The sequence below is a fragment of the Thamnophis elegans genome, chromosome 4 (assembly GCF_009769535.1).
Source record: "Thamnophis elegans isolate rThaEle1 chromosome 4, rThaEle1.pri, whole genome shotgun sequence".
Lineage (NCBI taxonomy): Eukaryota > Metazoa > Chordata > Lepidosauria > Squamata > Colubridae > Thamnophis > Thamnophis elegans.
The window spans coordinates 39,349,133-39,363,399 of NC_045544.1; the positions used below are offsets into that span (position 1 = coordinate 39,349,133).

Here is a 14,267-nt window from a genome sequence, read left to right on the forward strand (position 1 = left end):
AGTAAAACTTTTTTTAAAAAAATCAAAAGAAATACAACTTTATAAGTTACATTTTATTTTATTTCATTTTGCTTTTAGAAATGGAAAATACATCACTATGCATAGAATCTGAATACATCAAGAATCTTCAACAGCAAATTTATTTCCTTGAATTGGAAGCTAAGTTTCTATATCCTCTGCATTTCTGAGTATGGTTAACTAAAACATATGACTTAAAGAATTATAGGGGTAGGATATTCAAAAGATTATTTGTAACTTTGGACTCGGATATTTTATTAATGTGGAACCGAATGAGAATTTATTTTCTATTTAAAATTTTATTTAAAGTTATTTAGTTGATGTTTCATCCTTTTGCCTTAACTTTTTGTCATTACTCGGGAGCAGACTAAAAAAGCAATTAATACTCAGCCTCTCCTTGCATGTGAAATGGAACATATGCTACAAACCCTACAGGTAATTTTTATCTCCGTTTGACAACTAATGGCAAAGTAATTCTTTGCATATTTACTTATACTTAGTGGGTTATTAATAGAGGAAAGTGAAAGGACTAATCTGTTTGTGAATTGAGTACTTGCTAACAAAAATGAAAACACAAGGAAAACATCAGACTAACTACCAACTAATGCATTTGAAATATATGTACAGGTGCTCAACGTATGACCAGTCACTTAGTGAATCATTCAAAGTTAATGGAACTCTAAAACATACATATAATCCACTTCTGAGGTTATGATGTGACCACATTTTAGATGCTTGGCAACTGCCCCACATTTAGAGTTGTTTGCAGTGCCTTGTGATCACTATGATATTTTTTTTCTTGGAAGCTGGTATTTACATTTTGTTGTTGGAAAAAAACCACCAATGAACAATGAGTTTGCTTAATGTTGCATGTGGTTAACAACCACCACAAAAAGGTTGTAAAATTGAGTCTAGTTATTTCATGATCCAACTTTACGACTGTCACAACTTACAACTGGAATTGCTAGGCTCAATTACAGTCGAAAGTCGAAGATTCCCGTATGAAAATATTTTTCAATATTACAGGAGGTCTGAAATCCAGTTTATTAGAACATGTATTTAAAATGAACTCAACTTCTCTGTTATTTCAGGGTAACTATAATTTTATAACTATAACTCACTGTATTTTTATTGTTCTATAGACAATGCAGTGTAAGGCTGATAACCTTGATCTGGAGCTGAAGCGAAAGAAAGATGGTTTAAATATTTTGATGATGGAAAGAAATCAACTTAATAATCAAATCAGTATGGCTAATGGTAATCATTTTTTCAGCATTATCAAAATTATCTAGTTTTTCCCACGGTACTATTTTTTAAAATTTAATAAACATTTGTATTTTTTTTAACTTCTAATTTCGGTGTGTGTGTGTGTGTGAAGGGCTCAGAAAATTTTATTGCAAATCATTTTCATTGCAAAAAAATCTCCAAACCTCTTACTAAAAGGAGGAAAAAAAGTATTGCATATGTCCAGCTATGGTATTGTTCTTTTGAAATTATAAAGAATAAGAAACTTTACTAAAACCATTCAAGATACTTTAACCTCTAATAAATTCTAATAATTACTGTGCTTGGGGAAAAAATCTTTTCTAGATAATAGTACTATAATCATTATTTTCTCTGTAAGGTGTGCAGCATTGTGAATTTATCATCAAGGCATAGCCTTAGTAAAGACATACTAAAGATTATTTTAAAGAACTACTGGCAATATTTTCAATATCTTGCAGATGCTTATGCTATTTAGCAAATAGAAACAATTATTTAAGCAGACAAGAAAGCCAAACAGCAAATATAGAAGGAAAGACAGACGAAGACAGATTTTTAATTTCATTCTAAATTCATAATGAATATAGCTTATTGACTGCTGACAATGCTCATTTAAAAAAAGCCAAATAATATTTCAGTTAAGCTTCAGGTGACACTTTTTTTTTCAAAATAGCACTATCCTGTGGTAAATATGTATATTATTGCTTTAAATGATATCTTCAGGAAATAGTAGTATGTTTTCTTTCTTACTTTCAATTAGGCAGACCAAATTCTAAAAGAAAATATGGATGTGTTGAATAGCAGATTGTAAATTAGTCTTCAAAGGGCAGTTCAAATACAGGAAGTGGAGATGAACTAAAATCTGCTCCCTTGATCTCTAAATAAAACAGTCTTGTTTGTTGAGTCTTTGGGTTTAGAAAAGATGGAGCCTTATTAATGCTTTCCACTAGAGGGTGCTCTGAGAGAATGAATCTAGGAGCAAGTCAGGTATTACTATCAATTATATATGGTATGTCAATTTCAGGAGAAATGGAGAAAAGTAGTGTTCTAAGTAGTGGCATTGTACAGACTTGTGTTGTAAATCAGTAGTTACAGTAAATCTGAAATACTTATTTAATCATGATTTATTAACTAATCCACAATTATCAGAACTTAGATATCATGCCAAGATACAAATAGGCAAACCAAATTTTAACTTGGTATGATATATAGATACTCTATAAGACAGCAGATGAATAGCAGCTCTCATTCACTAGCACATTGGCCACCAGCCCTTGCTTACTTAAAGACACTTAAAAAGAGATGGAACTAAATCACATTTAGGGCATTAATACTACAGAGAACAAAATCTTCTATTTTGTTGACATTGCTGTGTCACCAATAGGTTCTGGCCTGTTAATACAGAAAATTTGCATCAAATAACCTTGTGGTTTCCATGGTTTACCAATTATCCACAAACCAGCATGTTTGAATCATTGGTTAAAATCACCACAGGTATTTTTCAGATGTTATAGGACTTTTTTTTTTGCTGCAGAAGTCTCCATAACCATCCCCATGACATCAATCCAGGGGTGGGTTTCAGGCGGTTCGCGGCGGTCCCCGCGAACCGGTTGGTCAGCGAACCCGGAAGTAAGTAACTTCCGGGAACGCCGAAGGGTCCACCCGCCCGCCCGCGTTTCTTACCCGGTTTTGACGAGTTCTGCGCTTCCACGCATGCACAGGACGCATACAGCGCCTGCGCAATCCTCCAGGAGCAGCTGGAGCATCGCACAGACGCTAGTACGCATGTGTGCACTGTGCACGTGCTCGAGGACACCGCCGGCCCCGTTCCAACCGAACCGGTTGGAACGGGGCGAGAAACCCACCCCTGCATCAATCAGACAAAACATCCAGTTTAGTTGTTTATTTCCCTATGAATAGATAAAATAGATAATGCACAAAATAAATTATTTATTCATGACAAAATGTCCTTTTCCTCATTTTTCCATGGATTCTATATCTAATTTTGTGCTAAACGTTTTGAAGTTCTGAGTTAATTTAATCTAATTTTAATCTACAACTATGTTAATTTGATCACAACCAAAGTGAGCTTTTTATTAAAAGTATGAAAAGCATTAATTATCTCATGCTTGCAAGAATTTCATTATAAATTCTACTTTCAGAGCAGTATTTAAAAGAGAAACAGGGTTTGATAGATGAAATCAGACAATGGAAGAGAAAGAAAGCAGAGAAAGATGAGCAAATCTCGGCAAAACAATTTGAGATCTCATATGCTAAGCAGGAACTGGAAGAACAACAAATGAATCTGAAAAACAAAGAACAAACTATCCTTATGCTAAAAACAAAGGTATTGGTTATTTTATAGTTTATCACATTCTAATATGATTGATCTCTTTTTTTCTAAAAACAGTAATATATACACAGAATTATAGAGCTGGAAGACTTTAATTTATATTTCATTTGTCTAATAAGTGTATGCATTCATAATGGCCATCATTGTTTCTGTCAAGCCCTATGAGGCTGGCAAACTTGGGAAACAGGAACCAATTGGATTTCTGTAAATATGTTTATGGCTAATAGAGTAATGTCATGAGGAGTGGGAGTAGGCTGGGATGCTGAGGGAGCAAGCTGGACTATTTCAATAGCAGTGGGCAGACTGAGATATGGTGGGGATCTGAGTGTGAATCATAATCCCAAACACTGGTTTTGCTGTTTGTTGGTCTGTTGTCCAGTTCTTGGCTTCCTATGTGTCAGACAATCTGATCCTGGAGTTCTGCTATTGTTTTTGAATGCCAGGTTGGTGAATAACAAAAGCAAAAAAACATTCCTTGGGTAGGATTCCTTCTATTTCATGTCATCAATGTTCAGAGACACTTTTTGACTAGGGAAGAAAAATTCTTCTAAACACACAAAGTTCCTTTACAGTCTTCTAAGACAATTAAAAGAAAAGACTTTCCTTACAAAGCCATTGAAAGCAAATTCTGACATCATATTCTATTGTTGCCACATTTTTCGTCCCCTGTATAAACAAGTCTATTCTTCCATTTACTTCTGCATTACTGCAAGTCATGGAACAAATGTTTTGAGAACTGTGACAAGAGAAGCAATATATATTCTGTTAAGTATTAAGTATTTTGCATATGTTAAGTACCTTGAATGCATGTAGTTTCCACCAATGTCTTCTGCTACCAGCAGGAACTCATTTAAATCTGATTGGCCAAAGGCCCTGCCGCAGCCCTATAAAAAGGCTGCTACCAGATAGAACCTTCACTGGATTGTAGGTAGCAATCACTGAATAAAGAGCTGTTGTTAATGAGCCTGAGTCTGCCTTCTCTGTTCGCCCGATCTAACATATTCAGCCTTTTGTGAGACAGTAATGGCCTCAGTTGTTAGAAGACAAAATCTTTTAATGCTTGATAAATCAGATAGCATACTATTCGTAGTATGCAAGAGCTCCTAGGATCTATGGTAGATCATATTACCTTATTTTCCAAACTGAACTGGGCATGTAATATCAAACATATCTCCTTGTGGAGTTTTATATAAACAAACAAGAATATTATCCTGTATTTTTCTCTCTCATTTTCAGGGTATCTCAGAGTTCTTATCCTGGAAAGACAGATAGCATTATGATGAAATCTATCTAGATATTCCTGTTAAAAAGATCCTTCCTTCCTTCCCTCCCTCCCTCCTTTGGAAAAGTTATTTGTAAATATTTGAAAAACAAAAAAAGCAAGAATTTCAAAGTTTAAGTTTAGATATATGATTAATTGTTCCATGAATCTTGTTCTGTGATAAAATGACCCTCAACTATTTTTGAATTACAATTCTGTAGAATATTAATCTGTTACCACATGTTATATTTAAATCAAGGGGACGCAACAGTTGGAGCGGCAAAAGGCAATGGAGTTGCAGCTTTCTGAAAAGAAAAGGGAATTCTTGGAAATGCAGTCTGCTGTACATGAAATGGAAGGAAAAATCCTTAAGAAAACAGCAGCAATGCATGATCAAATTGCTCGTGAATTACGGTACTAATTAATGAATTTTGGAGAAAATGAAGGCTAGATAAACTAATATCATATTCAACCTTGCAAGTATTTATAACTGGTGCGAACCCCTACTTAAATTGTTAATTTGTTATAGTATTAGTGCTAGAAGCACAGAAAAAATATTCATTAATAGTTCCTCCCACTAGATTTAGCATATTGAGGTTTTGTCTGGAGGCTTGACTAGGAAACTATGGTAAATGTTTGAAATGAAATCTTTTCAAGTAGAACCCTATAATTACAGAATTCTCTACTGAGACTATCATGCTTTACATTTTTTTTTTGATAGTATTTATATGACTGGCAGAGGCACTGTGTTTCATAGACGTTTTGAATCTGATTATACTGTATTAAGTTCTAATTATTAATCTTCCATGAAGCTCTGTTACTTGTTTTATTTATTTTATTTTTGATTCTGCTGTGCCTTTTTAAATAATTCTGTGCATGTGTGTGTACACACACACACAAACACACCTCACCTAGCTACACGTGTCATGCATTTCTGTCTTCTTCAACAATAGACAACAATTCTCATAATATTAATGATGCAGAATTGTGGCCTATGGCATCAGAATGATAGCAAACTGTGGAAATCGTATTTTTTTATTACTGTAGGAATGAGATATCTTTTCTGCACCATCAAATTCGTGAACGAGAGCTATTGGCAGAACAGGACCATCTCTTAAGAAGTAAAATAGCGGGTGATTATGCAACTTTGACCAAGGAAAATAATCTCTTGCAATCCAGGTTAATGGAACTTGTCAAACAAACAAACATTGTAAGAAAAATATTAATCTCATCCACAATAAGAACATACATATTTGGTTGACAGTATGTGAGGAAATATATGGGCTTCTACTGGTTTTGATTTTTTTTTAGTGTGCCTTTTTACCCACCATCTGTATTCCAGTAAAAATATATTAATATGGGCTGTTCTATTTCTTGCTACAAATAGGCCAGTTGAATATTCATTCTCCCTTTTCCTTTCAAGGGACAAAATTTTGCCTACATTTTTTATGTATTTGTGTCATGCCAATGATATTAATGCTTAAATAATTCTCTATTATAAAAATAAAGCAAAATATAGTAACTTTTAAATAAAAAGAAAGTCATATGGTCAGAATGATCTAAACCTTTTCAAAAGACAGAAATCCTATACTAGGATCTCAGTGAGAAGATTATTACACAGGATGAAGAATGCTCTCTTCTTTATTAATTAGTGTTAATTAGAAACTGTAGCACATAATGACTAGATGGGCCTGCCTAATGGAGGAACTGAGTTAAAGTTAATGTAGTTTCTCACATTCATACATTTCACTTTTGAAAAGGAAAAATCTCATCAGTGCATCTCCTGATGACATAATATACCACATTTTGGTTAGTGTCACCTTTTTTTTAAACACTCTTTTGGTCAAATTCTGCCATATACTTTCCTGAGCACTGTTAACAAATGTATTTTATTCAATTTGCATAACTGGCCATTTCAGATCAGTAAAATTAATCACCTTGTGGATTATTTATTAACTTTTTCTATATATACCCAAACATTTCTAATCAACAGGGATTATGGTGCTGTTGTTACAAATATTAAACAACTTACATAGCCATTCTATTACAAAACCAGATCTTTATTTTTATATTTCTCCAAGTGCAGCAGCAACAACCTTACTTTAAAAAAAAAACATTTAGACTTTTTTCCTACTATTTTTTGGGACACTAGCATTTATAATATTTATTTCATTATTTGATATTTTATTATAATTATCATGTAAATGTTGAAAATACTTATTCCAGCATTCTCTCACTTAAATTTCATCTTCAATTAATTCATCATGTTATTTTCAATGCCATTTACTTTACTGGAAGTAAAATCTATAAAATTCTATAAATCTATAATATTGCATCACAGCAGCAGCCATGAGGTGGCCACACTCACCGCCTCCTGTACCTCAAAAATAATAAGACATCCCTGAAAATAAGACCAAGCACTTATTTTGGGGTGGGGGGGGAGGTATCAAAGAAAATAAGATCCAGTCTACTTTTGGGGAAAACATGGTAGTTGTCGTCTTATATGCATATATTTAATGATTGTATAGATTTTGTTCATACACATCTTCTACCACAGTGTTTTTCAACCACTGTGCCGCGGCACACTAGTGTGCCGTGACATAGTGTAAGGTGTGCCGTGGGAAAAACACTTTATATATAGTCAATATAGGCACAGAGTTAATTTTTTTTAACATTTTCTAATGGTGGTGTGCCTCGTGATTTTTTTCATGAAAAAAGTGTGCCTTTGCACAAAAAAGGTTGAAAAACACTGTTCTACCAAAGTGGCCTTTCTCACATTTAGAAGTCCTTTGTCTCCTTTCACCATGAATAAACAATATATCAATATGTTTATGATTGAACTATTCAGAAGAATCCAAACTCTTTCATGATCCTCATTTATTCTTGGATTTCTAAATTGTTCAATCACTTTTTATCCCTCACTTTATTTTCACCCATCAATGCATATCACCCATTCCTTTTTTTCTGGATTGCCATTCATTTCTTTAACTTCATTTTACACAGAAAATTGCCTGCTGCAGGGCTTCATTATTTTATATAGCACTAAATATCTTGGGTTGACAGGTGTGCTTTTTAAAAATGTACATGTTTCTTTTGAACTTCATCAGTATCTCACATTTCCTTATTGTAGGAAAGCGTTCTCAAGGAAGAGATGTATACAACCCATTCAGTGAGCATTGCTCAATTTCTGACAGTGAAAGATCAGGAAGAGCAACTGCAACTTGAGATTAAGACACACCAAGACCTTCTAGACCAAGAAATTAGCACCTTCCAGGAACTTGAAGATAAGGTTGAATGACTAAATAAAACATAGTTATATTGGCTGTTAAAAAATATCAAAATCACTATTAGACCACTTCAAATATCACAACAGCATGTTGATGATCTTGTGTAGGACTTAAAATATGACTTTATACAACTACCAATCAATTCCTTACTTATTTGTATAGAATCACAGGAATCATTTCTTGTGTCTTTAATAATACTTCAGTGTGATGGGAAATGGCTGCCTGACATTTTGCTGCTACCAGTTAAAGGCTATTATGCTAAATTATCACTAATTGGATGTGTTATAAAACAGACCAGTTTGAACTTAATGGTTAACAAATCAGATTCTTATTCTATATTTGCATGTATAATGATAATACAGAAAGATGATGCATACTAGTTAAGTACTTAAAGATAAAGTGTAAAGATAACTCAGCACTTAGTTCAGTGACAATCTGTGCACATCAAATCCTGTACTAGCTGCTTCGTTAACCAGGTTCATTTTTAAACAAAATCCTTTTAAAGCAATTAGAAACATTTGCAGAGAATAACAGATGGGTGCAACTGAGTCAAAACATTCACTTCCTACTGCTGATTTTTCCTTTGCTTTTGTGTTATAAAGAATCCAGATGCTTGAAAACATCTAGTTCTCCTCTAAGATTCAACCTCAAGTTAATATTCTTTACAGATTGCTTGTTTCTGATACTTAGTCAATACTTTTCGATCTTCAGAAGATCCATTATACTCATGGTCAATATTCAAGCCCTTTGATGGAATGGTTCCCCATTCCAAAAGGCAGGCCTTCTGAGGACATCACAGATATTAGGAAATTGCTTATCCAAGTTTTTTATTGATTTTTCTCTGGATGTTCCCTTATATTTTCTTGCTCTCTTGTAGTGATGTACATCAACTAAACAATTATAGCATTTTTATATTTGTATGTCTTTCTTTTAAATATCTGCTCCTTGGTTTTTATTGTTTATTGTTGCTGATTGATTCTAGATTAGCATGTTAGAAAAAAGAAGCACAACTGTTGATTTAAATATTGCTACATTGAATAGCCGAATAGCTGAAGTTAGAGCTATGCTAGAAAAAGAAGAACAAGACAACATAGAACTAAAAAGAGAGAATTCTCTGCTAATTGATTTTGCATCTAATCTAAAAAAACAGGTGATTTCTTTTATCATTTGTGTAAGGAAATTGTGGGTAATAAAGAACATCTGTAATCAAATTAGAATGCTCCTATGGAAATACTGTTCTTACATGTACATGTGCATGCACTTATGTGTATACACTTGCATTCACATGTACACTCTATTTATAAATAATCGGGATATGTTGTGACATGAGATATTTTATACCAATTCCACTTAAGAAACTATAGGAAGTAGATAATGGTATGTTGAAATTGCATGAAAATACTGAAATCACAGAGGAATTGATGCAGGAGCTATTATGTCAAATATTTCACAGTCTGCCCAAAAAGATAAAGGTTTCAGTGCTTAAAAATAAAAGTAGTATTTTGTATTGTATTTTAAGCTTTTTTATTGATTAATATGTCATCTTATCAAAATTAAGTTTACCTGTAAATGTAATCTCTTTTCTTATGCTAGTCAGTTGAAGAATAGAGCTATGCTTTGCTTTTTTGAGGTCTTCCTCTGAATCTGGGTTTTTGAAAACATTTAAAGTAACCTAGTTAAGTAAGCCTTCTGTAATTCTCATGAAAGTAATGAGAAAATATTAGAGTTTGCAGATTTTTAAATGACTATATGACAAAAGGGAGAAGAATAGAAGGATAAATTATAATTTGCTATTAATTTAGGAGGAGTTTACTTATTACAATAGGACCCAAGTACCCATTTAAGTTAAATATGCTGTTTATTAATGGAATTATAGCCAGGATCATCTCTTCTTTTTTAAAGAAAAAATAGCATTTAAGTATCAGGGTTAATTTGAGGGATAAGAAAATAACCTTTTCCACAACATCTGAAGGTATTATTCACCAGTTTAGCTTTTTCCCCTTTTCTAATAGGCAGAGTTTGGAGTACAAATCTAACCCTGGTTAGAATCCTGTCTTTTCCATTATTGCAAAATACTTTGGGAGAAATTCATAGGATACTTGCCCTCGTCACCTCTAGGCTCGATTACTGTAATGCGTTTTACGTGGGACTGCCCTTGAAAAATGTTTGGAGACTACAGTTAGTCCAGAACGCAGCCACGCGAGCAATTTTGGGTATACCTAGATACACCCATATTACACCTATCCTCCGCGAGCTGCACTGGCTTCTAATCGGTCTCCACACACACTTCAAGGTGCTGGTCATCACCTTTAAAGCCCTACATGGCCTAGGACCTGGATATCTGAGAGACCCCCTCCTGCCACATACCTCCCAACGGCCAATAAGAACTCACAGACTGGGCCTTCTCCAGGTGCCGTCGATGGACAATGCCGGCAGGCGGCTCCTCGGAGGAGGGCCTTCTCTGTAGCTGCTCCGACCCTGTGGAACAACCTACCCGTAGAGATCCGGACCCTCCCCACTCTCTCGGCCTTCCGAAAAGCCACTAAAACCTGGCTATTCCGGCAGGCCTGGGGCTGTTGACTTCATGAATGAGGTCCAGCCCCACTTAGATTGAGTGTATGGTGCGTTGTTTTTTTTAAATTGTTTCTTTTTAAATTGTTTTCTTTATTTTAACTCCTTATTTTAACTTGTTTCTGTAAGCCGCCCGGAGTCCTACGGGATTGGGTGGCATATAAATTTATTAAAAGTTAAAGTTAAAGTTACTTTGTATAAGTTACGACAGAACATAACAACTGACAGAACTTTTCCTCTTATACTGTTTATTTGCTGAAAATCATGTATTATAATGCTGTTGTTGTATCACAAAAAGTGCTATTTGCAGCAAGAATAGCTGCATTTAAAGCAAATAGCAAATATAGTGCAAGCAAATATAGTGCAATCACTGTATGCCTTTTCCTTTGGCTAATAAAGTTGTTTGGCCTTAAGAACAATATCTTTTTACATAATTTTCACATTTTTTTATCTTCAGCTTGCTGGAAAAGAAAACAGTTTACTGGAGGCATCAAATAAGATGCTAGGCCTGGATGAAGCAATTTCAGCTTTAAAAATGAAGCATACATTACATCAATCTCTTCAATCAGAAAAATGGGACAAAATCTCCAAAATGGCAAATTCCATGATGAAACTCAGCAATTCAATGGTAAATATTATTGACAGAATAGGAAAAGAATAATTGAGATGTATTAATGACCTTTGATTTCATATGAGAAATGTTGAATTATGTATGATTTCATAAAACCTTCTTAACCATGTCAATTTCATCATGTTAAATATTATTTGAATCATGACTGTACATAGAAGGAAGATGCAGTGGTATATGGGAATGACTTTGGGATATAGGAGGTTATATTGTACTGTATGTATATATCAGAGGTGGGTTCCTACCAGTTCGCACCTATTCGGTAGAACCGGTTCGTCAAATCTACCGAACCGGTTAGAAGAGGTTCCACCAGTGGACCCGGAAAGCAGGCCACACTACAGAAGAGGTTCCAAAAATGTTTGAAACCCACCACTGGCAAGGATCTTGTAACTTGACAGCTTTAAGACTTGCATGCTTCAATGCCAGAGTTTCTGAATAGCTACTTGGACCGACCTAAGTACTAATTCATAATTTCATATCCGGTCACATGGGCGGCAAGCCACTCCCATCCGGTCACATGGGTGGCAAGCCACTCCCACAAAGAAGGCCACACCCGGAGTAGGTTCCAACAATTTTTGAAACCCACCACTGGTATGTATGCATGCATGTATGTGTGTGTTTGTGTGTGTGTGTATTTGTTTTCGTAAAATATATGTGTGTGTGTGTATATGTATGTATATTATTTACATTATAATAAATTATACCCACATACTTATATATATATGTTATACTAACTCATATCTATATTAACTCATATATATACACATACATACATACATATACCACCATAGCATTATTATACCATTACTATTTAATATTATAACAATAGATTTGGAGAAATTATTATAGAGAAAATGGGAAGACCCAAAGGGAGATCCCAACCATTATATGTTACTTAGGAAAAACACTTTTTGCAGTGTAAAGATGACAAACTCAACAACCATTACCAAAATAGGAAAGAAAACCTCATCAAACCCAGCATCCACAACAACATCCCCGTAAAGTCAACATTCAATAGATAGCATGCTTGGTGTGGAGAGATCAAGTTCCATGCTAAATATGCAGACCATGCAGATGCTGCTGCTCATGATACAGGAAACTATGACAAAGACCCAGGAGTTGATAGTGAGAAATCATGAGGTGATAAAAAATGAGATGGAAGAAATGAAAGATATCCAAAAAAGGGATGATAACATAGGAATTATTCAACAAACAATAATCAAGATTGAACAGATAATACAAACGGTGGAAATAAAAGCGGAACAGAAATGAAAATGGAAACAATGGAACAAAAACACATCCCCGCCAATAGGGAAGAGACAATCGTCCTTCTAGAAATGGAAAAGGAAGCCTTCTTCCTAAATACAGAGAGACAAGGACAACCAAACTGAGACCTATATATAAATAACAACATGGGCAACAAAATCGAGGTGCTCTCAATCAATATTAATGGATTGAACTCCCCTGCAAAAAGTAAACAAACGGTGATAAAACTACAAAGACTGAGTATGGACATAGTCTGCCTCCAAGAAGTTCACATTAAGAAACAATATGGTATTAGAACATCAAAAAATCAGAAAGCTTTATATATCCTTAGCACAGGGGCATGGCAAATTTTAGAAGGGATTCTTTCTAGTTTGTTTAGATGTAAAGAGAAGGAAGGGTGATATATGTTCAGGCTCACAAGATTTTGTAAATTTAACATTACCATAAAGATGGAGTTAGTATTTCTGGGTATGCTTCTTATCTGGACTTAACCTTTGATTAAATGATTGTGTGTCATGTGGTCTTAAGTGTATCACGTTGAGATTCTTTTATATAGTGATGGTGATTTCTTTCACTCAAGAAATCTTGCACTTACAGTCAATTTGAAACACCCCTCTCCCCCCCTCCACACCCCTCTCTCTGTATATATACGCACACACACATACACCACACATATACCGTATTTTTCAGAGTATAAGACACACCTTTTTTCCTCTAAAAAGAGGCTGAATATCTGGATGTGTCTTATACACTGAATACAGCATTTTTTGCCTCCCAAAGCCCCGTCCCTTCACCAAAATTGCCATGCATACCCTTATGGATGCTTTCAGAGAGCTCCTGGAGGCTGGGGAGGGCAGAAATGAGCCCCTCCATAAGGCTATGCATGCAATGTTTTGACAAAAAACAGGCCTGTTTTTGTGAAAAACGGGCCATTTTTTGCTTGTTTTTGGCTGCCCCCCCCCCAAGCACTCTGCAAGCCCCTCCAAGGCTATTCATGCCTTTAAAAAAAAGGCCCGTTTTCGTGAAAAACAAGCCGTTTTTGGAAGGTTTGCAGTGTGCAAAAAAAATTGTTTTTCTTTTGGAAAGCTCTTTAACTGATTGATGAGAATTACATTGATCAAGTGTTGTGCCAGCAGAAACACCTACCTATCTACTGTATTTCTCTTTCTCTCCCCCTCCTCCCTCCCCCTCCCTCCCTCTACCTACCTACACACATACACACTCACTCACTTTCCCTACCTACCTACTGTATTTCTCTCTATTTCTCTCTCTCTCTATCCCTCTACCTACCTACCTAACTACTCTCTCTCTTCCTACCTATCTACTGTATCTCTCTCTCTCTCTCTCCATTTCTCTCTCTATCCCTCTACCTACCTACCTACCCTCTCTCTCTCTACCTACACACTCTCTCTCCCTACCTACTGTATTTCTCTCCCTTGCTATCTCTTTCTCTCCCTACCTAACTACTCTTTCTCTCCCTATCTATCTACTGTATTTCTCTCTCTCTCTATCCCTCTACCTACCTAACTACTCTCTCTCTCTCCCTACCTATCTACTGTATTTCTCTCTCTTTCTCTCACCCTCTATCCCTCTATCTACCTACCTTTTTTAAAAAATTTG

At 35.1% G+C, this 14,267-nt stretch overlaps 1 protein-coding gene across 1 annotated transcript; it reads left to right on the forward strand.

Moving 5' to 3' along the window:
• The first annotated feature begins 380 nt into the window (after positions 1-380).
• Positions 381-11,652, forward strand: LOC116508208 (kinectin-like). The gene is made up of 8 exons (XM_032216737.1): positions 381-453; positions 1,161-1,275; positions 3,444-3,628; positions 5,155-5,309; positions 5,943-6,105; positions 8,026-8,184; positions 9,165-9,332; positions 11,211-11,652. The coding sequence occupies exons 1-8, from the start codon at positions 427-429 to the stop codon at positions 11,412-11,414; spliced, it is 1,176 nt and encodes a 391-aa protein (XP_032072628.1). The 5' UTR covers positions 381-426; the 3' UTR covers positions 11,415-11,652.
• Positions 11,653-14,267: the final 2,615 nt, after the last annotated feature.